General features: G+C 37.7%; 1 protein-coding gene across 1 annotated transcript in view; it reads right to left on the bottom strand.

The window, feature by feature from the left end:
* The window catches only part of POLN (DNA polymerase nu), a 92,897-nt gene that overhangs the window by 20,317 nt on the left and 46,997 nt on the right, over positions 1-25,583 (bottom strand). The window contains exons 18-21 of the mRNA XM_051619176.1: positions 14,691-14,773; positions 9,659-9,790; positions 6,685-6,795; positions 2,693-2,771 (exon numbers count right to left, since the gene is read on the bottom strand). Coding sequence (XP_051475136.1) covers positions 2,693-2,771; positions 6,685-6,795; positions 9,659-9,790; positions 14,691-14,773 — 405 coding nt within the window. The remainder of the gene's footprint in view (positions 1-2,692; positions 2,772-6,684; positions 6,796-9,658; positions 9,791-14,690; positions 14,774-25,583) is intronic.

Here is a 25,583-nt window from a genome sequence, read left to right as displayed (position 1 = left end):
ATGCCATCCAGAGGGACCTGGACAAGGTAGAGAAGTGGGCTCAGGTGAACCTCATGAAGTTCAACAAGGCCAAGTGCAGGATCCTGCACCTGGGCTGAGGTAACCCAAGATATGAATTCAGGCTGGGGGAAGTCCCACTTGAGAGCAGCCCTGTGGAAAAGGACCTGGGGGTATTAGTGGATCAAAAGCTGGACATGAGCCACCAACATGCAGTTGCAGCCCAGAAGGCCAACTCCCTCTTGGGCTTTATCAAAAGAAGTGTGTCCAGCAGACTGAGAGAGGTGATTCTGCCCCTCTACTTTGCCCTGGTGAGACCTCACCTAGAACACTGTGTCCAGCTCTGATGCCCCCAGCACAAGAAAGATGTGGAGCTGTTGGAACGTGTCCAGAGAAAATAATCTGAGGGCTGGAGCAGCTCTCTTATGAGGACAGGCTGAGGGAGCTGGGGCTGTTCAGCCTGGAGAAGAGAAAGCTCTGGGAGGACCTCATAGTGGCCTTCCAGTACCTGAAGGGGGCCTACAGGAAAGCTGGGGAGGGTCTATTTACAGGAGCTTGCAGTGAGAGGACAAGGGGTAATGGTTTTAAGCTGAAAGAAGAGAGATTTAGGTTAGAGATCAGGCATAAATTCTTCAGTGTGAGGGTGGTGAGACACTGGAACAGGCTGCCCAAAGATGTTGTGGAGGCTCCATCCCTGGAGATGTTCAAGGTCAGTTTGGATGGGGCTCTGAGCAGCCTGTTCTAGTGGGAGGTGTCCCTGCCCATGCAGGGGAGCTGGAACTCTATGATCTTCCAACTCAAAAAAATCCGTGATTCTGTGAAATCTTATGGCAAGGAGCCAATATTAATTATTAAAAGGCTCTCCCTTAGCAAAGCCACCCAGTTGTTAACGGTGGCAGGAGTTCAGTATTGCAGTCTTGGTCTTTTTCAGCTATGATATTTATGATAGGAATACAGACAGTGCTACTTTACTGATACCTGGTGTAGCAATTCCCTGATGCTTTTCCAACACAAGGACATTCAACCTGTAAAACTTCAGTACTTTCCCCACTTCCTTAGCCTTTTGATGGCACTATTTCTTTAAAATGATTAGTTTTGAGAAAGGACAACCCAAGTAAAATTTTCTGTTGAGAGAAAAAAACATTCTCTAGCATTATCAGGCATGACATTAATTGCAAAAGATTTTTGTTTTCTCAGAATTTCAACCTGTTGAATTTTTCAGTGTTGAACCTAACAATCTGTGTGCTAGGTAGGAACTGCAGAAGGGAGTATGTTCTTTGCCCTCTCACCAATGCCACTTGTATTCTCCAGTAAGGACCTGTTGGCTGCTTGTCCCAGAAGGCAGCTGCTCTATAACTAATCGAATTCTAAGTTACACCTGCTAAAGAAATTTTCAACCAGGCCACAGCTGCCAGATTCTGGCCTCTTCAAATAATTCAGGCAGCAGAAAGAATTATAATCAGCATGGATAATCTGCCCCAAATTGTACAATGCAATATATTATAGTACATCATTCAACATTCAATCCACAAACATATCACTGTCTGGCTGCATGCAGTATCTCCACCAAAGAACCATTTCCTGCTTCAGATTTATACTAGAGGTCAAATTATTTTTATTTTTTTAATAACTCAGTAGATTTTGCTCAACAAGTTGCAAGAACTGGTGTTACTCAGAACAAGTTTTATTTTTTGTACCTTTGAATTCAATACTTACAATTCATATTTGTAATCAGAAATTACATTCTGAAATATTCATCAAATAAATCTACTACTGTGAGTAAATGATACACACACATAGAAACACACACAGAGTATTTATAGTGTTAGATATTAAATATAATTGTAAAAGTACATTTGGAAGGACAATCCCTGTTATTTTGTACTGAGCTAAAATCCTACTGAGGTCCTCAATACAGGATTGCTACAGCTCAGTTGTTACGATTTCTGCTTCTTGATGGCAATAGAAACAGTGATGTTCTGCTCTGTCTGCTTTTATCTGAACTACAGCAAAAATGTGTGTTCTGCTTGTTTACTACAGCATTACAAAAGATAAGAATCCATTTCTTTGGGTTTTTCTCTGCATGCTATGCCTTCAAAGTATCTTTCTATTGCAGCAAATAATAATGCTCACAGAGTCTCTGCACCATCCCCTCCATCCTTTATTACACGACAAGTAGACTTCATTATTTTTACCAATGGCATATAAATCTTGAGGAAATTCTGTGATCTATCCAACTATAAGCAGCCACAACAGAAGAGAATCATGATGACCTAGCTTTTCTTTAGCAAAGGAAAGCAACCTATACAAGAATAAAAAAAGTTCATTTTATTTTGCTTGAGCGCTGGTTTCCTGATTCCTGTTTTTTCCCCCCAGCCCATTGAATGTTCAATTCCTATTGTACAACACACTCAAAATACAGGAAGGATATGATCAGTGGGCTTGATTTCAAAGATGCAGAACTACCACTGAACTTGACCTGACTGAGTTTAAGTGGCCCCAGGGCACTTTATCACCTTGGGATGGTTTTACAGATCCAACCATTTACACACAAAGATATAACTTTGAGTTTATTAAACCATCCCACACGTCCTTGCTTGTTAAAAGATGCAGAGGCATGCACAATATTTCTATGGCTGCTTAAAATGCAAGAAACACATTTATTTTAACTGGTTTGAAATCATTCTTTACTAACCTGGCTGTTAAAGTTGGAGAAACAACAACAGAGGTAAAAATCTCCACCATAGCCATTTTACAAAGATCAGCTGCTGATCCTATGAAAGAAAGAGATCTGCTTTTAACTTAAAGCATGCAAAATGAAGATGTTCTTGGAAGTATGGCTTAGGAATGATAAACATCCAATGATTCTGAATTATAAGAATTTGAAAAAAAACAGTAGATTCAATTCATGTAATATGTGAAACACACAATAAGATTAATAAATAACAAACTACATAATTACATGTTAATTAAAGACAGAACTCAATAATATGGTATTACATATTAACTAAAGGTGAATTTGTCAGTCATGGCCAGGAGCTGAGAAATTCTTACTTATAAAAAATGCCTGAAATTATCTAACTCTAAATTGGAATTAAAATGTACATATAAATCAACTAAAACTTAACATCACAAAAAGCTATAACATTGTTTCAGACCTACACTTACATTTGGAAACTTATTTTTATGTTTTGTCATATTTCAGTGTCTATGTAATATATATATTCATTACATTACAGTGTTAAGTGGTACATAAAAGAGTGTCATGTAGACATGCATCATGGTGCATTTCTGGTCATGGAGAGGCAGAATGATTGTCCAGTTGTGTAGTTTGGTGAAGAGTTTGGTTCTGAACCACCCAACAGGGTTTTAACACATTTTGCAGAAAGATTTATCAGATAAAATTCAAAACCAATCCATTAAGAAAGGGCTGGAAGGTATAATTCTCCTTGTCCCACCCAATATCCTCAATGTACTAGACCACAGACACCTTCCTTTTTGCATCCTCCTAATTTGGTGAATTTGGAGTTCTTCCAAATGGTTCAACTCCCAGAGCCAGGAAGCTTCCAGAGCAGCCAGGTAGGCAAAGGGAAAGGCTGCTCTCCTGAGAGATCAAGGAAATAGATTTACCATGTCTTCTTTTTCTGCTTCCTCTGAAATCCCATACTGAGACTCTCTTTTACTCCAAAAGCTGATTATTGAGATGTCTGTGTGTAACTGTAATTCTACCCCAAATACCTGTCTTGTTTTCCTGTTCAAATGAGGTGTCAGACTGACACAATAAAACACAAAGGGACACACTGAAATGATATTTCAGCAAAGGCCAGGTAGGTACCTTCTTAAGGATTGGGAGAATAAAATTATATTTGAGCATTTCATCCATCACAATGCATACATTTTATATGTATTTCTCAGGAAACAATATAAAGTAATAAAATACAAATGAACTCTTGAAATAAAAAAAAATAAATTCTGAGGAGTGATTTTTAGAGATACGCCATTTTAGGTATTTAAAAATAAAATCATTATATCCTTAACTTTGTCACAATTTTGTAAAAGTTTAACTGATAGTGTACACTTTAGAACAAGCACTTTGATTATATTTTTCTGGCAAGTTCTCTAGTCCTTGTTTAAAACATTTCTTAATGTTAACATGATCAAATAACATAATAGAGCAGATCGGGGTGGGTGGAATTTACAAACCAGCAAACTCCCAGAGTTCTTCCAACTCAATGTAACAGTTTTCATTATTAATAATACCCTAATACCTTAAATACAAAGTTTGCTCTACAGTTAGCTAGAGATTAACAATAGCTGAAGAATATTATGCTGTAGATTGGTAAAGCTGTATAAGAACACAAATACAACTGTCAAATACAGCTGTAGTAAGTTAGAGCTGGAAGTCTACATTTCTCTCAGTATTGTCATTCAGCAGAAGTCTTCTGTTACCAGCTGCTGCTACAATAACCAAAATGAAAAGTGCTTAAATTACTTATATGCATATATGCAGCTTAGTACAATATGTGATAACATGTTTTAACATAAACAGAAAATTTTTACTGTCTTTAAATCTCAGAGATGAAATCCTGAAATTAAAAAATCCTTGTATTCTAGAAGGAAATTTTTTATAAAATTTGAGAATACTGAGTACTTTAGAGTTTTTAATCCTTGCTTCATCACACCTCCTAATATTGCATGGTTTGAGCAACAGTTACACTTTTCTACTTTAGATTCGTCCTCCAGTATTCTTTGAACCAACAACGAAATATGATAATCTGACTGTTGTAGGTTATGTTAGCTATTAGCTAGCGTTTGGTAGACAGTCCTGTGAGAGCTTTGGCCTCAGCTCCAGGCTCGTTGGACAGATGGACATGAGCACATGCTGCTCAGAAGGCCGTGGAGCTTCACTAATGCTCCACTGTCCGCTCAGCAGGACCCGCTGCGTTGGCTCCAGCCTTGTGCCCTCCACTGGAGAGGGCTGCTGGCCAGCTGGATGGAAACCCAGGTAAACTGAAGAGCCTCTGGAGAGAGCTGGGCAGGAGGAATGCCCAGTGTCACAAACATGCAAGCTTTGCTGCAGATTTTAAGAATATTTTAAAATTTTAAGGATATAATGTTTGGGAGCTTATTACAGCAAGGCAGCCACCACTTGAGCACAACTATTATTCAAGCAACAGGGTGTGTATTAGAATTCTAGATCTGTACATATCCTTGCACAGACATTACTTATATTTAGTTACTAATTAAAAGGAGTCCCAAACATAAATACTTACATCATTTTAAAATGAAACATTAAAATTAATAATATTTGATGAGGAAAAATAAAAAAAGAAATTATCCTTTCAAAATGAAAATGAAAGTAACTTTATAAAAAGTATGCCATCACCATGCCTAGAAAGCACTTTTTACTTGCCTGTAAATTTTTTATTTACAATATAATTTAATGAACACACTGTGAACATAATCCACTTTAAAAAATACTTCTTCCAAGGGGTAGCTTGGCAGGAAAAAACGCAGTCTTAGATTGCCATATTTTTTGGCTTATTTTTTTCTCCAGGTGGCTAAATTCTGTACAAGACTGAGCCTCAAGTGGTTTAAATAGAGTATGGTAATCATAGAATCATAGAATCATAGGGGTTGGAAGGGACCTCGAAAGATCATCTAGTCCAATCCCCCTGCCAGAGCAGGGTCACCTAGACTGCATCACACAGGAAGGCGTCCAGGCGGGTTTTGAATGTCTCCGGAGAAGGAGACTCCACAACCTCCCTGGGCAGCCTGTTCCAGTGCTCTGTCACTCTCACAGTAAAAAATTTTTTTCTGATATTCACCTTAAACCTCCTATGCTCCAATTTGTATCCATTACTCCTTGTCCTATCACTGGTCATCACTGAAAAAAGCTTAACTCCATCTTCTTGACACTCACCCTTTACGTATTTGTAAACATTGATGAGGTCACCCCTCAGTCTCCTTTTCTCCAAACTAAAGAGACCCAGCTCCCTCAGCCTTTCCTCATAAGGGAGAATGCAGAATGATTAATGCAATGCATTAATGCAGAATTGCAGAAGATTAACTAACATTTGAGCATTTCATGCTGTTTTTTATATTTCCAATGTAGAGGGCCAATTTACAATGTTTTTCTGTGAAAAAACACCTTTTTCTCTTGCCCTCCACAGAATTAAGCTTGACGTTTCCTAACAAAGAATGGTTTCAAAACAAATAATAACAATGCATGATTCTTGTAATATTTATCTTTGTTAAACTAAAGCTACCTGGGTAAAATAAAAGCTGGAATCTCTAAGCAGCATAACCACACAAACCCTTCTGGAGTAACAAACTATTTAAACCAGACAGGAAAATGTTTTAAGACAACACTACATCTGAAGCACTGAATTCCAGATATTCCCTCTGTACATAGTTTGTATCTCTACCTCTATTTAACTACTACAGAGCACTGTTGTGTACTAGCACATTGTGGGTTATGACACTGTTTGCTAGCAATTTTCAAGGTAGGTACAAGACATCATTTAAACTTCTCTTTTCTAGTAAAATTCCTGCCTCAGTAGCCTACCCTAGTAGACTACTAGAATATTCCTTCTTCTGATATTATCAGAGTTCTTGTCCAGTACATCCAAGCATGGATAAAGAGATAGGTAGGTGAGTAGGAAATTAGGCAGGTGGTTTTTTTACCTTGAACAACAAAATTGACAGCCTGCCTCTCTGCTTGAGTGCGTAGTTTGTAATCCTGTGCATTGATATTAGCCAGTGGTCTTTTGCGTCCCATTATGGAAACCACATAACCTTGTAGGATTTAAATAGAAATTAGTATTCTTAATTAAATTTCAAAAGTTATTTGTGAAGATAATACAGATTTTTTGTAATTATGTGCTGCCGAGCCAATTTAATACTTTGCCCTCTGAAAATAGTCAGAGCTTCTCTTATTTGAACCTTAAATGCTTATTGTATTTTTGATCCAAGTATTATTTAATTCAGAGAATTGGTACATGTTATACAAGGAAAACTTCTGTATTTTCCTTAGGAATGTCAACTGATATACCAGCACGTTATCTCTGTGGGAGATGAAACTATAACCTAGCAGAATTAGCTATCTATTAGCAGCCACAAGTAGAGCTTTCCATGCAATTAATAGTTTACTTGGGAATAGCAAAGAAAAAATAAACTTGTAAAGTAATTAAATCATTAATGAATATTTCCCAAAATTACCAAGGAGGTTGGGGGTGGGGAAGTTATAACTTTTTTTCTATTTTATTTATGTGGTATTTTTGTGTCCCTTTCACAGCCAAACTTCCTTAACTCTAGGTGTGGCAGGATTTTTTAGTTTAAAAGAAACACATAAAAACACAGTTAAAGTTTAATGTTAGGCTTAAAAACACATTTTCACAAAACAACTATTTTGGAGGGCAAGTGAGAGGAGCTGAGAAAGGAAGAGAGATGTGAGGATCTGCTCATCAAAATAACACGCACACAACCTTATTTTAGCTTCTCTTCAAAACTAAACTTCCTTTCCTATTTTAAGAAAAATGAAAAATCATCCATGTTAAAGATACATCTTTACAAAATATTTTGCTATACTTCTGATCACCTTGACTACCCATGAATTGTCACTAGAAGTGACAAGTCTGAACTTGAAAGCTCAGACTGCCACGGATTTTCAACTTTTCTTTGGCAACCAAAACATACAAGCACATGGCGTAAGGCGACCTCTTTAAACACCAAATTATGACTTTGCCGTGAGCAGCACATAACTAGACCTACGTGGAGAGGATGAAGTTGGTTCTGCTGAATTAACAGAGCTTTCTGCTAATTAGCATATTTCCAGGGATGCTGATACCAAAAGTACCAGTTTGGGAAAAAGAAGCTGAATTATCTGGAGGTTAGGATATTCTTTGGCAACTCAGTCTTCCCTATTTAACCAAGATTTTCCATGAGGAACAGTATCTAAAGACGGAATTCTGGAAACATTGGATTTTTAGGGAAAACAGATTTACTGTAATATCCTTATTACTGTGTGGTATATCTCCACAACAGAATTGCCCTTGCAATACTCAGAGCTGATTCCAATGCCCAAACAAATACCGTCCTTCATATAGTAGTGGTATAACATGCTTCTGTTGTCAAAGATTAATCTGGAAACACATATTTGAATGAGACCTTAATGTAGGCTTTTTTAATATCTTGATAATTTATAATAACATAGATACTATTAAACTAACAAAATATATGAATACACTTCCTCACAAATTAATAATATTTATATGCTTAAGATATATTGACATTCATACAATCTCAATAACATTAGTCAGGTGGGTGCTGTTCCTCTTTGAACTGCAGATGAGTAAAGGATAGTTGCCCTATAATGAACTCACTGGGTTGGAATGTTTTTGTTGGAAATTTGAAATCTGAGGTGGATTCATCAGAGAAATATTAAATAATGTTGACCTGGTGGCAGACTTTTTTGAGCTTGTACAACCAAACCACATTGTTCTTCTACCATTAATCATTAAAACAATGGTTGGCAGATGGAAGTGAGGAGTAAGCACTAATTAGACAAGTGTGTTTTGATGACAATCAAGGACATCAGTTATGACACTCTTGTCTACTAAACTCAGAAACCTGATTCTTTACCAGAGAAGCCTGGTCACTGAAATTCATTTGCCTTTATGAAATCAATGCTATGCTATTCTAAATAGATCAAAGAAATATGTAGTAAATGTGTAACATTTCGCTAGTTATGTTGGGCTTCATTATAGCTAAAGAAAGATTTTCAGTAGCTTCACTTTTCTTCAGTAATATTAATGAATGAAGGAATGCAATAGTGTGACCCAATGACAGTTCATGCTTCCAGTAGATTTTTAAGCCCTAAGAAGTAGGAATACTATAATTGTCAGTACTAGAACTCAGTTATATGTTTCTATCATGGCCATCACCCATACAATTATGAGTAATACTTTGCAAATTTACTGTTTACTTGGTACAGTATACTGTACTAAGAAACAAAATAAATACATGTTGACAGTTCTACTAATAAGCTTTTAAAAGGAAATATTTCAAAAAGCTATATTTTTTCCTGTTCAAATTACTTCACTCCTAGGATTCACTAAACATAAATGAACATGTAGACTAACAACAAATTTTATGCAAGAAGAGTTTGCAGCTGCTGGCTCCAAGAAGCACTCTGCACACACCTGTCATCATAGATACCACCTGAACTTCAAGAGCATAAATTCTGACTCATGTAAAGAAAAAAATATGCTAAAAATCCTGGCTCTGTAAATTGCTCCTTTGACTAAATGGCTGAACTTCCACACTCCAGCACCTACACAGCATATTTATTAAGTAAAAGATTCCTTGAGCTCTTTTGCGTTGGAACACAAAATGATGCAGTATAAGATGACATTAAGTAGGGTTCACTCTGAGAATTGACATCTTACTCTTTTAGCATCTTTCTGGGGAAAGGTTTAGAGGTTTAACCAGCTCCTCTTCAGGTTAAAAGAGAAAAAAGCCTGATTCCTCAACAAATGATACTCTAATGTTTGTCTCATCCTATAACTATCTGAATTTTGGTCGAGCTGCATCTTTGTCTTCACCACTGCAACACAGTTCTGATCATTAAACACAAATATGCTTACAAACTTTGAATTACCTTTATTTCGGCATTGTTCAATGGTTTTCTTTGTAAATTCGTGCAGTTTCTTGTATTTTTGCATAAAACTCTCTATAAATTGACTGGCTTGAAGAGGAGTAATTCCCAGGCAGTCAGCAAGACGTTCTTTACCTGGTGGTAAAGAAATAATCTTTGTTACACAGTAAAGCAGAATAGAAATCCACTACATACAATAGCACTGTTACATTCCCAGTCAGTGGAACTAGTTACACTTTACTCAGTGAAGAGGATAGATCTGATATACAGTCATATTTCAAAAAAAGTACATGTTTAACTTTGAGATTGAATGTTTTACTAAAGTCACTGCAATAAGAAGATATTCAAGTACAGGAGGAGTAATTAAGTAATTCCTAGTTATAATTTAGATCTATAATGTGGTTGAAACCTCTTTTGTTCACTGAATGACTTTGTTGCTTTAAGTATAATTTTACCAGTTCACTGTTGGAACCTGCAAACTTCGATAAGCAGATAAAGAACTTGAAACCAATTTTAAATAAACATATATGTGAATGAAGATCTAAAAAGGATAGAGACGTGGATGGTTGAGTTTAACTAGAAGTTTTAGATTTGGTGTAGAAGTCACAGAAAAAGTGAACTGCTGAAGCAATCACACAAAGTAGCCTGATTTTTAAAAGGCAGTTAGGAGTCTGAGTACCAGGGGTTTCAAACAGTCTTAGACTCATTAATGACTGCAAAAAATCTGTGTCTAAATTGTAAGATAAAAGAGTTGGAAAAAGAAAAAACAGAAGTGAAAAGTGTTTCAACAGAAAGAGAAAGGAATAGAAGCTTTTGGGATAAAATATAGATGCACAATACATATTATGTTAAATCACAGAATCATCAAGGCTGGAAAAGACCTTCAAGATCATCAGGTCCAACCTTCAGCCCTACAACCCCTAACCACTAAACCATCTCCCAAAATACCACATCCACCCACTTTTTTAACACCTCCAGGGATGGTGCCTCCACCACCTCCCTGGGCAGCCTGTTCCAATGCCTCTCCACTCTTTCTGTGATGACATTTTCCCTAATATCCAATATGAACCTCCCCTGGTGCAACTTGACCCCATTTCCTCTTGTCCTATTGCTGGTCACTAGGGAGAAGAGGCCAACACCCACCTCTCACCACAACCTCCTCTCAGGTAGTTGTAGAGAGCAATGAGGTCTCCCCTCAGCTTCCTCTCCAGGCTGAACAGCCCCAGCACCCTCAGCCTCTCTTCATAAGGCCTCTTTTCCAGACTCCTAATCAGCCTACTTGCCCTTCTCTGCAGCCTCTGCAACACCTCGATGTTCTTTCTATATCGTGTTGCCCAAAACTGCGGTGCTGCCCCACCAAGGCCGAGTAGAGGGGCAGGATCGCCTTCTTGGTCCTGCTGGTCACACTGTTTCTCATGCAGGCCAGGATGCTGTTGGTCTTCTTGGCCACCTGGCCAAGATAAGGTAGAAAAAAGCTGAAGACAGTTTTCCAGAGTGTGAAAAAAAATAATAGAATCACAGAATCACCAAGGCTGGAAAAGACCTTTAAGGTCATCAAATCCAGCCTATGACCAACACCACCACATTGGCTAGACCATGGCACTAAGTGCCACATCCAGCCTTTCCTTGAACACATCCCGGGACAGTGCCTCTACCACTTCCCTAGGAAGTCCATTCCAATGTCTAATCACTCTTGCCATGAAGAAGTACTTCCTAATATCCAACCTAAATCTCCCCTGGAGCAGCTTGAGGCCATGCACTCTTGTCTTGTTGATAGTTGCCTGTAACTAGTTGTAGTTTAAACACATTTATAAACCAAATAGTTCCAGTAAAAATTAAACATACATCAACATTAGTCATGTGAGGTTTGAAAGACAGATATATATATGTGTGTCAGCTGTACAGCAACACAAAACCAGCACAGTGTCTGCAAGTAACAAGCTGAGAGGTCATGTCTCAAGGCACCAAAGGCACAGAATAAGTTATTGTGACAGTAATAGTGTCAAGAAATATTATCTAGCATTTTTGAAAGAGGGAAGATTTCATCCAGCTAAACAATGTCACTGTCAGTCTGATGTGCATTTCAGAACAATTCTGTAGCAGTTTGTTCTCAGTCATGCCAGGATCTGCACTGAGCTGCAGGAACACCAGAGCTGGGACAAGGTGCTAGTAGGAGAAATAGACAAGATATCCAGGATGACTGTTGATGAGCTATTATAGGTCTTGTACTTCTATTTAACATCTAATAATTTGGGTTTTCTTCCTGGGTCACCAAATGACAAATCTAAAGCACAGATAGTTAACAGCTAGGAGACTGCTGTGGCTTTCTTAGAGAACTGTAACGTCTAAGGTTGTCCATGTTATCCATCTAAAGTGCTACTGATATACAGAACAAAATATTGCATAAAATAGTAGGAAAATTAAGCCACAAAATCAGTAAGGAAGTCTGAAAGGTTCTAGGGAAATGGAAAGCACAAGGGGGGGAATGGGAAGCATCAAGGGGGAAAAGGAAGCATACAGAGGGGAATATACAGACACGTAATTGCATTAGATCATGTTCCACATTGCAGGAGCACAGGCCATGCAAAGCACTGCCAGGAGTGGATTAAGCTTCCCTGAGCACACTCTGAGTAACCTGTGCCAGAGGAACTGATAGCAGCAGCCTCTGAGTTTGCCTTCTCCATTCTGTAATATAATCTTTCAAAACTGAAAATATCATTATTTTCTCTGCCTTTCATTTAAAAAACTTGACATCCTTCTGTCACTTCAGGGCTTGAACATACTGCAATTGAATGGAACTAATTCCTTGCTTGACAGATGTTTAACTTGTCTGTGCTTTAGCTTTACAAGATGACTGAGGCAGAAGCAGGTCAATTGAATTGCTCCAAACCAAGAAAAAGACAGTAGTACTGTCATCCCTCTCAACCTTCTGTGTATTTATTGAAGTACCAACTCCTAGACATTACGAGACTCTTTTTATTATACTATTTTCTATCCTTTGGGATTACAGAAAACACCTTGAAAATACGAACAAAGTATAACCTAAAGCTGAGAAATCAAAAAGAAAAAGAAAAAAAAAGATTACTGTTTACTACATGAAAGATTTTCAAAGCATAGTGCAGGAAAGCTCCTCAGGGAATGTTTCTGTATTTTTCAATTCCAAAATAAGTGAACTAAGTATTATTGACACTCTTCAGCTACATCAAAATGTTTTCTTATTGAAAATTTAGCCTCCTTTTGAAGGCAGACAAACTGTGGGTGGAATTCAGTCCATCAGTTTCAGTTATCTAACAATTATTTTTTGTCAGCCCAGTTTCTATCTAAATAGTTTGATGATACAATTCCACGTTATGTCTTCATTAGAATTAGATCATGCTGATAATGAACTGAAGCATCTTATTATCTTTCAGGTGCTTCAACTGCCCTCATTTGAGAGCAAGAAAAAGTACAAATAAGTAAAAGGAGATATTTAAATCGATCACTGCTGCTCTGAAATGTTCAGTGCAGGCCCTGAGGAAGTGAAGGATTACCAACATCTAATCATCTAAGTTCTCTAGAGCATGAGTAGGCAAACACAGATTCTACTGACGGAGGCTCTAGACCCAGTAATTGAGGCATTTTCTTTTCTGCACTGATTATACACAGAACTACAGGGCATTCAAGCAGTGGTGATGAACTCTGAGTAAGTCAGGTATCCATCTGTTTCACCCAGAGTGAAGGGAAAATGGGTGATGGGAGATTTGATTCCTGTCTCAGCATGGGAAGGTCTGAATTTACATTGCAGGGAGCTAGTGCTGGGCTTCTTATATATAGAATTTAACACAGAAGTTGAAAATGCAATACAGCTTAATGTAAAGACGCCCATGTGTGTTTATGTGTTCTTATATGTGTGTGTCTAACCTATGCACACCCCTATACATAAAATAGATAATCTGGAGGGATCAAATTGAAGTGTTTTCCCCCCCATTGAATGTCCCAAACAAGAAATTTAATGCCCTTGGCCAACTCTGCCTTCGGTTCAAGGACTATTGAAAACCCACTGCAAAAGATGGTTTAGAAAGTATTCTCACCCAGGAACCTAAGATGTAGGTTTTTTCCAAGTTAAATAAAGACTGCAACCTAGGGTTCTCATTTCCTAAATGAGTTTTCCAAGTACTCATCTTCTGTAGAGCTTTTGGATTTCTCCAGAAGACCTACATAAATCTTAGTTAGTTGTTCACCAAAACAAATGCACAAGAGCTTGCAGGCCGGTGATACTTACGCATCTGTCTGTCCAGAAAATGGAATTCTAAGCATGTATGAAGGATAAGGAGAGTTGGGCACCATTTAAAAAATGGTAGGCAATTTTGAGAATGTGCAGAATGTCTTGTCTTATCTAGGACTTGGGCAGAACTTAGGTAGAATGGGTAGCAGAGTGGATTTTTGCAGGTTTTCTGCGGTTGTAGAGAAACAGCAGCAAACATTAAGATCTAAAGTAAGGAAACACTATTATACTGTGTGACTGAGCAGTGGCACAAGTTGCTCAGGGAAGTTGTGGAGTTTACATCCTTGAAGTCATTCAAAAGCTATCTGGACACAGTCCTGGGCAACTGGCTTTCGACACCCCAGCCTGAGGAGAGGGGCTGGATCTGGTGACCTCCAGAGGTCCTTTCCAACCTCAGCCATTCTGTGATGCTATAAATCTGTTTTGAGACAAGTTCTTTTAATTTCATTGTAGTTCTTCTCATCTCTGTTTATATATCAACAGAATGCAAAACCCACTCAAAATTAAGCTCATTTTCAATAAAGACAAATAGTTCAGTTACATCAGCAGCAAATTAATACAAAATCAGAGTAATTTTCATATATGTCAATGTGGCAGTATTAATTTGATAATTTTTAAACCAGGTAGAAAATTTAATAATCCTTGATAAAAATAAGAATGCAATACTCTGAAAAACTTTTATTCACCTTCAGAAATTAAGTTTACTTATATCAATTATGTATCAAGAATTAATCTACTGTAGCTAGGGTTTTTTTCCCTAAAAATGCTTACCTGCTCCATAAACCACTGAGTAAACTATACGCTTTGCTTGCTCTCTATCGGCATGTTTCACTTGTTCACTTGGAATCCCCTTCCTAAACAAACAAATAAAAATTATACATTTTCAGTTAAAACAAATGTGTTTGTTGTTATTTAAAGTCAATAATTATTTAATAACTACAGACCTGGAAGATATGAACGGAAGCACGTAAGGGCTTTTGTCTTTAGCTAGGAATGCACAAATTCTTTAGAACTTTTGGTGGTGATAGTCCATAGTAAATGAAACTATTTTGATCATATTTTCCTTTCCTTTTGTATTTAATCAACCTCTTTGTGAGGAAAAGTCCTACTACTATATTATTAGTTCTTTAGGTTGAAGAGGATTCAGTATTGACCCATGAGAAAAGCTCAGTCTTTCCAGACACACAGAGAGACTAAAGCATAAGTCTAACCTAAAGCTTATTTAAACAAAGGTTATATCAAGGCTTCACTAACAGGAACATCCAACCTCGTATAAAGAATAAAAGTGTCTTACAGAGCTCCACAACACAGATGCTTCAGAAAACAGCAGCACTGGCTGTTTCTTAACTGGAAAGTGTAGCTAGATTACTCCCAGCAAAGTATCATCCTTCCTGGTTCTCATTCACTCACCAATTGATGTAAACAGTCCTACAAAAGGGCTAGTGGATTTAGCAATTTGCAGAAAAAGCTAGAATCATCAAGTACATGGCACCTACATTTCTCCTTATGTAGCTTCTGAAAGAATGCTGACATTATTTACAATTGACAGCACTGAAGAAGATTTATCATTTGGTTTAAATGGAATTGCATTGGGGGAAATCTCCATCACCTAGTCACACTCTGAAAACAAATACCTAAAGAAATTGCATTTGGAACACAGAGATGAACTGCTACCAGAGATAGTTGATGACATCTGCCCACTGGGTAAGTAAATCTCCTCATGAGTCTGCTCATGATGATTTGGTTGCATTTTGAAAGACATATTTTATCATGCTTTGTTATTAAACTTTTTTACCATGAAAAATGCTTTGTTGTGTAAATTTTGGGTCCTGTGCTTTGAAAAAAATGGCATATTTCTGTGTATCTTTTTGAAGAAGAGTCTGTCACCATTATTATGATATTCAAACACCTAGAAAATCAGCAGAGCCACAGATTTTTGCTCCCTTGGCCTATACACTGATTTTAGCCAAGCCTATGTTCAGTCCTGGTATAACTAGGCACTCTGAACAATAAACGGGAAGACCTTGAGTGTAATCAGACTTAAGTCCTTATGGCAGTAGAGAATTTTTGAAGAGGAAAAAATACAAATGAGTATGATTTCAAACCTTCATTGTGCAAATAGTCTGTGGTTTTATAGAAGCTCACATTGTTCCTCCAAAGGCTACTAATTGTTTAAAGATAAAATGGACTTCTCACTGCTCATTTTAGGCAAGAATCATGAAGCATTGGATAATCTAGCACAGCATTTTCCAGCATATTTGAGACTATTTCCATTTAAGGCAATCATTCTAGTAGTTGGAGACTCATAATTTGCTCTCTTTGTTATATCAGGTCAAAAGTTCATAGCTCTTTTGAATAAAGTGTGTTGAGATTCCTAAATGTAGCTGAATAAGAGGACAAAGTGGCAATTGGAACTAGTAAGTGCAGAATTAGGAAACTGGATACCATTAAGGATTTCCTGAATCAACGTCTGGCAGAAAGTCTGCAGGAATTTCCTGAAGAATGACATAAAGCTACATGTACACTTGAGAAAGCATCTTTCCAGAACCAGGGCGGGGGGTGGGAACAGAATCTGATAAGAGAGATCTTACCTGAGGACCTTTCTGAGATGAAGAACCAAGACTGAAGAATGCAGAAACTAGGGAAACAATATAAATGCAATACTACTTTCCTAATACTGTATAACTTGAACTTGAGTCCTGGAGAAGGAAAGATACAGGAGTGCCACAACAGAGCTTACTTGCACATTTACTGAAGTCTGAGACTAGAGACAGCTGAGAAGCAGGGGGTATGTTAGGGTCAGCAGGGGGTATGTTAGCTGCTCACTTCACTGAAAAACAAGGGCTATAACAGAAAGAGCACAGTGAATAAGAGGTCATGGAGATCTGTAGCAGAACATATTTATCAGATATTATTGGATCATGGTACTGAGGAAGAGTCAAGATGAGTGTCTGGTTGGGATGGACGGGTGGTTCTAGAGAAGCTATAACAGTGGAAGAAGACACTAGAACTTGATTATGTGCACAGAGAGACCCACTGCTGGGATTATAAGGATGATATCGCATTACTGAAGCTTCCACTTGAACGGGCTGACTGGGAAAAAAAGAAATAGACATGTATTGCTGTAACCATGACAGGCAGTCTCAGGGGAAGGATCATGTGTTTCCATTGTAAGCAGTAATACCTTGCCAAGCACAGTTATCAGTGCAGGTATCTGTACATGCATCATGTGAACAGGGCAATCACAACAGTCACTTAGCACTTCCTGATCTTTGGTTAGTCATTAAATACTTGAGAAGTAATTAAAATTTCAGAGCTTTATGTCAAATACTTCTTTTAAAATAATGTTTAAACCAAAATGGTCATTCAACACCTCCTAGCGTGTCAGAATGGGAAATCTGAGCACTTGGTGGAGAGCATTACAGCTAGCACTCTGTATGTAAATTTCTGTACCACGTTCAAGAATCCTGAATAATAAAGTATGAAATTGCCATATAAATCACGAGTGCTTGAGCAAACAGAAGTCATTAATCAAAACTATTCCTTTTTCTTCTAATAATGCATATTTTTTTCTGTTTGTATCGACAATGATTGGTTTCTACCTAGGATGCTTGATTCCTTCTGTAACACAGAGTGACATTCCTGCAGTCTGAGGTGAAGTCTATTTATTCCTTTGAATAACAAAACAGTGGAGGGTGGTAATTTCTCAAAAATACAGCAGCAATGCTAGAAATCCCCAGTGGGCTTTCTTCTTCAGCCTCTCTGCAAACAAATTTATATTTGTGATACTTAATTTGTTGTAAGGGGTATTGTGAGAATGTATTTAAAGTTAAAACTTCTGTTTGGGCTTTGGACTCATCATGGAGTACCATGATACTGAAGAGGAGACGTTGTTATCTTCTTGTGTAGAAAATTTTAAACAAAAATCACTAAGCAAGCTATCAAATGCATGAAAATACTCAGTGCTGAATTGTGGTAAGATGCAAAATAGCTCTATAGCAGAGCTGCACATTTTTTTAATAAAATTGAATCTGAAAAAGGAAGCTGAATGTGCATAAAAAAGCCTTGGCTGCTGGGCCAAGACAGTGAGATGGAGCAGCCTTCAGCTCACCCAGCACTGTCTGTACATCTGGAGGAACAGGAGGAATGTTAATGCAGTGTAATAGACACTGATGCAGAAAAAAAATTTTTGAGAAAAAAAGAATTTGCTGCAGGTTTTGTTGTGGAAATAACACAATTTCTGAAGTGCTGTAGGAAATATATATGCAGTTATTAGTTCTAGCATGAAATGTTTTTCACATTTTATGACATCCTTCTCATTACTCTATTTAATATACTATTTATTCAAGTCCCTAATCAATATTATCATCAACTTCAAATTCGTCCTGACTTGCCATCTCAAAATGTGCAATATTTCACCTCCCACATTCCTGTCCTTGCCTGAATATGTCTCAGGCGATTTCTACATCTCTGATTTGTTTGCACTTGACCTTTTCTTGCTTAGTACTGCTTTGCAACTAGTTTGATTTACAGTATACTTTACTTGATACACATCTATTATGTAGAATAAAGAATGGACTTCAGTGCTGGAAGACATGTTCAGGTTAACAGATCTCATTCTTGGAAGGAGTTAGCAGAGCTAAACAATCTGGAAAGGTAGCAAAACAACTCATGGGCAAAAATGGTAGAAAATCTGACAAACATAGTGAGACTCGAGATGTACAAAATATTTTAAAATGTTGTTCTAAGAACTGTGCTGTGTGTCTAAAAGGGAATATCTGCCTAATTCTCAGAGTGAAAAAAATGGAGAAAAAATTTCTAGCAAGACAGTGAAGAAAGACAACATAAAATTATTATCAAGAAACATACCGTGCAGATATGAAAGTTAAAACCAATTATATGTCATTTATTCCTCTTCTGGAGATAATATCGTGAATATTTTCTATTATTTCTCAAAAATTCATGGTATGTTTTCATATGTTAAATGGTGTTTAGTGGACACCTCAGAAAGTTTCTGCTAAATTAGGTCTTAAGTCTTTAAAACATATGAATACCAGGTTTCTTTATACCTAAGAAAAATATGGCAACCTTACCTGCAATTTTTAAAAAGTTTAACTGTAAACTAGAATAACACATTAAATACTGTGTGAAGATCTGGATGGATTTCTTTTTAACCTGCACAGAATATTAAAAGGGAAGAATTAACATGAATTTTAGGATACAGAAATAAGTACACACAGGTATATGTATCCACAAAGTATATGAATCCAAGAATTAGGGGCCACAGGGCATAAAGTTTGAGCAATGCCAAAATAAAACTTTGAGAACAGGTAGACATGGAAGGAAATCAGTCCTAAAAGAATGCAGTAAGGCATTTCAGCACTTCTGGGAAATGTTGTAGGGCGACTGAAGTCAACCATTTATGTACAGGAAAAGGCAGAACAAACTTCTCAAACACAATATCTGGCAGACATGCATTGCCTTGATCTGCACTACATTCCAGCCAAGCTAAACTCAGTCATAATAGCCACAAAGCTCTTGGACACTCTCCTGCATCTGTCAATTAATCCAAGTCCTAGCTGTGAGTTGTTGGTGTGGGAAACGAGATGTAGTGCCATTAAGTTCATTTTATACCATTAAATTTTATACATGGTCATTAATGTCCAATAAATGAGTGAACATATAAGTGAATACACATTTGTTCATCCAACTGCTTTTATAGCTTTTTAAAATTTCATCAGTGAACTACATAAATCTCTCCAGTTTAACCACCTGTTGCTATTTAATGGCAGGCAAGGGTTGTATATTTTGGAAGTTCATGCCTGGAACTTTGTGTCAGCATACGAAGGTGGTACAGACAGTTTCTGCAATTAGGTGACAACTGCAAACTTTAGAAAAGCTCAGTTTTACAGTGATATTGCCACTGGATAGATCATCTGGGAAGTAAATCCTGAAAGCTTGCTTTTTCAATTAATTGGCCTTACCACACGTTAGGCAAGCAGAATATATACCATAATGTATGCAAGCACCCTAAACATATGGAAAAGATCAGCTACATGTAACCTAATCCACCCACTGTTAATGCAATTCACAAGAACAAGCAAATTTTTTTTGCAAGCTACTATTCTATAGCTAATAGAAAATGCATACAAGGCTCAGGCATAAGTTGTCTCAGATATTTTTAAGGTAACACATAGAAGTGATCTTGGAACAGCTCTCATCTGACTTATCTCTGTTACAAAAAGGAAGAGGCTGGGAAACAATTTCCCTGAAACCACTGTCATATCAAGATAGATCACTACTTTGCTTCACTTTTCAATAAAGAGTCGGGCATAAAGTACATGCAACTAGCCCATCTAGATATTTTCATCATAGACACTTTTAAGGTATGATTTGAAGAATGCCCAGTGAAAACCACATATGTAACCACATATATACACCTTCTGTAACTATGAGGCATTTTACACAACTATGTTCCAAACAAAAAGTAGCTAGATTGTCTTACTCACAAGAGCACAGAGACATCAGGATGAAAAATGCAGTTTATCTAGACTGCCCAGAAGAGTGGCAATAAAGTGAAGATATTTCCTAAAAAAAAGGAAAGAAGCATCTACAAAGACTGAAATGCAGACTAACATCTTGTCAAATGGGTAACAGCAGGTGAAATAGGCCATTTCCTCTCATTCTCTCTCCTATAATTTGGGAGAAGAGACCAACAACCACCTTGGCTACAACCTCCTTTCAGGTAATTGCAAAGTGTGATAAGGTCTCCCCTCAGCCTCCTTTTCTCCAGGCTAAACAACCACAGTTCCCTCACACACACACACACACACATTAGGGATTGGAAGGGACCTCGAAAGATCATCTAGTCCAACCCCCCTGCCAGAGTAGGGTCACCCAGACCACATCACACAGTAACGTGTCCAGGCACGTTTTGAATGTCTCCAGTGAAAGAGACTCCACAGCCTCTCTGGGCAGCCTGTTCCAGTGCTCTGTCGCACTCAAAGTGAAAAAGGTTTTTCTCGTGTATGTGGAACCTCCTATGTTCCAGTTTACACCCATTGCCCCTTGTCCTATCACTGGACATCACTGAAAAAAGCCTGGCTCCATCCTCCTGACACTGCCCTTAACATATTTGTAAACATTGATGAGGTCACCCCTCAGTCTCCTCCAAACTAAAGAGACCCAGCTCCCTCAGCCTTTCCTCATAAGGGAGATGTTCCACTCCTTTCATCACCTTTGTGGCTCTGCGCTGGACTCTTTCAAGCAGTTCCCTGTCCTTGAACTGAGGGGGCCAGAACTGGACACAATACTCCAGATGTGGCCTCACCAGGGCAGAGTAAAAGGGGAGGAGAACCTCTCTTGACCTACTAACCACACCCCTTCTAGTACACCCCAGGATGCCACTGGTCTTCTTGGCCACAAGGGCACATTGCTGGCTCATGGACATCCTTCTGGCTACCAGGACCCTCAGGTCCCTTTCTCCTATGCTGCTCTCCAAGAGGTCAGTCTCCTACCTACGCTAGTACATGGGGTTGTTCTTTCCCAGATGCAAGACTCTACAGATGCTCCTTGTAAGACTTGTTCTCCAGACTCTTCACCAGTTTCATGGTCCTTCTTTGGACATGCTCCAGCACCTCAATGTCCTTGTAGCGAGGGGCCCAAAACTGAACACAGTACTCAAGGTGTGGCCTCATCAGGGCCAAGTGCAGGAGAACAATCACTTCCCTAGTCCTGCTGGACATTCTATTTCTGATATGAACCAGGATGCCATTTGCCTTCTTTGCTACCACCCTTCTCATGTCTGATTCAGATGTTACGTCAAATGCTTGTATTCTCATCATTATTGTAACCTGGTTTGCAGAAGTGAGATACAAGGTTACAGAATAACACAGAATCTCCTCACCCAAGGATCTGCACCAATACATAAATAAACAGATGAGGGCATTTTGGTATCTCTTCATGTCATTCTTTCTACACTACAGCCAACTCTGCAACATTGTCATCATTTCTTTTCCTTGTTTCTTTTCCTTTTTCTTTTACCAGATAAAGAAATTGCAACAAGGTTGTGTCATAAATTGTAGCTATCATCAGTAACAAGTTTTTGAAAGATTCATTTGGGAGTTAAGTGATCCATTATCTTTAGTGAGGTATTTACCTGGATGCTGACATCCCAGATATTGAAGAGATAAATTGGATAGCACTTATTTTCAGCACTGTTGACTAAAAGGTCACTTAGAGATTTTTCTGTCAGAAACACAAAATCCCCAACATGGATCAAGGTGTAACTTGCACCTTTTCTCTCCTTCATGCCTGCAGGAATCAAGTGACTGCTGAAGGATTTAACTAACTAGAGGGCATTCTTATTTTAGGGTCTTTGAGTCTACAAGCCCAGAATAAAAGGAAATCAGAAACTAACTCCCAGCTTCAGGTGCCACTGTAACCATCAACAGTTATGGGCACAATTACTGAAAGAACAAATAAATGTGAACACGTTAAGAGGTCTGTACAAATTGGGATGACTTAAGATTTGTCAGAGGCCATTTGTATAAAACCATAATGTCAGGGATCAAATGCAAATTATTGCTCTTAGAGTTCTTTCTTCACTTATCACATCTACTTTTCAAGCTGTTCAGTAAGAGGCTTAAAATAATGAGGAAAGAACAGAAGGCATTTTGGGAGATGATTCAGGTAGCTGTAGCAGATTATCAAGTAATTACTCACCTTGGACCTGTTAGAAGTCTCTTCACTTGTTATGAAGAAATAGATGGACTTTCAGAGAAATATCAGAAAAGTGAACCAGAAGGAAACTGAGCTCCTTATGTATAATCACATGGAACAAAACATGGAGCTATATAATATTGCTACAGCAATGCACAGTTTGCTCAGGAAACACAAGCAGAGGATGAAGGGAGGAGATGTCACATTGCATCAGAAAAAAATAAGAAATAGATGTTTAAATATCTCAGTAGGGCAAGAGAGCAAGAAGTCAGAGGGTCTTTAACAAGTGTTTTTTGCAGAGAGGGATTAGATACTTCATTTCCCATGTCTTTCAGTCTTTCCTAAAAACACCCCTTGTAGATTAAATTTCTATTATGCCTATGACCATGCTGACTTCAAGACAAAAGGAAAAGTGAAGAATGAATTGCCTTTGCACTCTTGATTTTATCAAGTTTTAGCTTGACGCTAAGGTTAAAGTTAATTGAGTTAAATTAAATAAACTGAAACATTTTATTAAGCTTTTGAGCATGCTCATAAAATGTAGCATTTTATCAAAGTCACTCTAGAAGGAGATGATTATTTGGAGATTTTCACATACAAGAAAGCAACTCCATGAAATTAGTCAAATGTTACTAGATACGACAAAACCACTGCAGACTGTCCACCCTTCTCAGAGGTTGCTTTTTCCCTAGTTTGTGTGTTAGTTGTGGTGGTGACAATTCTAAAACTTTATTTTTCATTTACTCTAGAATCCTAAGAACTTAATGTGCAATAATAATAATCTTCTAACATCAAATTAAGCTGTCTGGTTGAACTTGTAGTTAACAACCTGGTTTATTTAAAGCTATTGTTTAGTTCTTCTAAAAACAAATGCCATTATACTTCCTGAAGACATTATTCCATCTGCCTTATTATCTGCTAGTCTAAACAAATGTCACAGCTGTACTTCTCCACAGGACTGTTAACTACAAGGTGAAATTTCCATAAGTTGCCATAGAGTCTGTCAGAATGCAAAGCAAGACAAGTGCTAAATTTCATTAATACCCACTATTGCAAGTGAGCTTTCAAAACAGATAGAAATTGCTTTGTTGCAGAAGTAAAACTGCTAAAATATTCCTCACCAACACCCATGAGGAGCTGAAGTCAGAGCTTAAAATGTTTTAAAACTCTGATTCTGAGAAGACAAACTTAACATCCTTCCTTTTACTAAATTTTAGCATTTACAGTAGTTGTTTATTTGGGGGATTTTTTGAGGGGAGGTGCGGGGGGATGGGACAAGGGAGTAGAAGGAAGTAAGTGGAGAAATAATAGCTAATTAAACCACTATATGAATGCTCTTTGAAAAAATACGTTGCAATAATTAAACATCACAAACCAAAACCTAGATCTATCTCCCATATTTCAACATAAAAGTTCAAATAAATATACATATACATTTAAACCCTCAGTTGTGGAGGCAGAACTGCCTAACAAAGGTATTCCAAAGGCAAACCAGAAACTATTACAGCTACATTATATTTGCAAATGCCTCAATATTCAGTGTTTCCTGTCAGAATCTTTTCAGGAGTACCCTTTAGAACAATTATTTGATTATGCAGAAATGTAACAGCTACTACAATCATTCATTAAGGAACAGACATATATCACAAGCTGTGTTTATTGAGAGAGGGATGAAAATCTCAGTCTAAAATTAGTGCTTTTTGCCCAGTGCAAACCAGCCTGATTTAAATAACAATGCTTCTTCAGAAAAATGCTGTCATCTGTTACCCTTACAGGAACTCAAGTAGAAGTAATGGACTTTGCCATTAATGACTTACCAGGCTAAACACTCCTAGACCAACATTGGGGACATAATCTGAGGATGCAATTACAGTTGATTTCACAATGTTTTCAAGCAGATATAAGAGACTGCCTAATCCCAAAGTGAGTATAATAATAGGACAGAAAAGAGAAACTGACATGCAAAATACAGAGATCTTAGAGCTTGTCTTGCAAGCTATTTTACAACAAACTCTTCTCCAATGCAACAGAGAGGAGTAAAATTAGAGAGCACCCTGACACCATTTCTTCACTCCAGAGTATAGAAAGAAAACCTTTCACAGAGTCTAAAGAATAATAGAGACTACTGGTTTTCTGCAAGTGAATAAATTTGCAAATAAAAATTATTAAAGTATAGAATTTTTATATATAGGAGGGGATGAGAAATAAGAAACAGAGAAAAGATGAAAATTTCATGGAACAACTAGGAAACAGTGTGGTGTGGAAAAACAAATGCAATTTCAGGAAGTCAAGTGAGCTATTTCCAATAACAGGACAATATTAGTACTGCTGTAAAATACACTGGTGAGATTTTATCTGGGGTAGTTAACATGATTTGGTACCATGTTCAAGAAACATGAATTTGGTGGTAGCTGGCTACCAGAATACTGAAAAGAGAAAAAAATGAACCATGTGAAAGGAGACACTGACTTCTCAATAATGAAACTTCAACCTGCCCATAAATATTATGCAGCACCGGGGCTACCTGGAAAACAACACCACATGTTCATACTTTAAAACTCTCTTACCATCCAAACATGGTGCTGCATCCAGTAGCCTGGTGGAAATAATCCCTGGCCCGTGCTAATTCAGACACTTTGCCCAGGAACTGTTTGGTCCTGAGCCACGACCATGACAGGGATCAATTTACCAACCCAGATTTGGAGTGCCAGCAACCAGGAACATCCCTGGCACTAAATGGATTAGAATAAAGGAAGTTTTTCAAGTAACAATTTATTTGTTTCATTCATCATTCTGCTAGTCCAGTTTCATGGCAGTTCTGAAATTATGTTTCTAGACCATGAAACAACTATACCTCAGTCAAGAACCATGAAACAAATGTTCATCTGGTACAGAGATTTCAGAGCTAGCTGAAATAAAGCAGTAACTTAGTTAGTAACTAAA

The sequence above is a fragment of the Apus apus genome, chromosome 4, assembly GCF_020740795.1.
Source record: "Apus apus isolate bApuApu2 chromosome 4, bApuApu2.pri.cur, whole genome shotgun sequence".
NCBI lineage: Eukaryota > Metazoa > Chordata > Aves > Apodiformes > Apodidae > Apus > Apus apus.
Note: the sequence above shows the minus strand (reverse complement) of the source record. Positions and strands in the feature narration are given on the sequence as shown.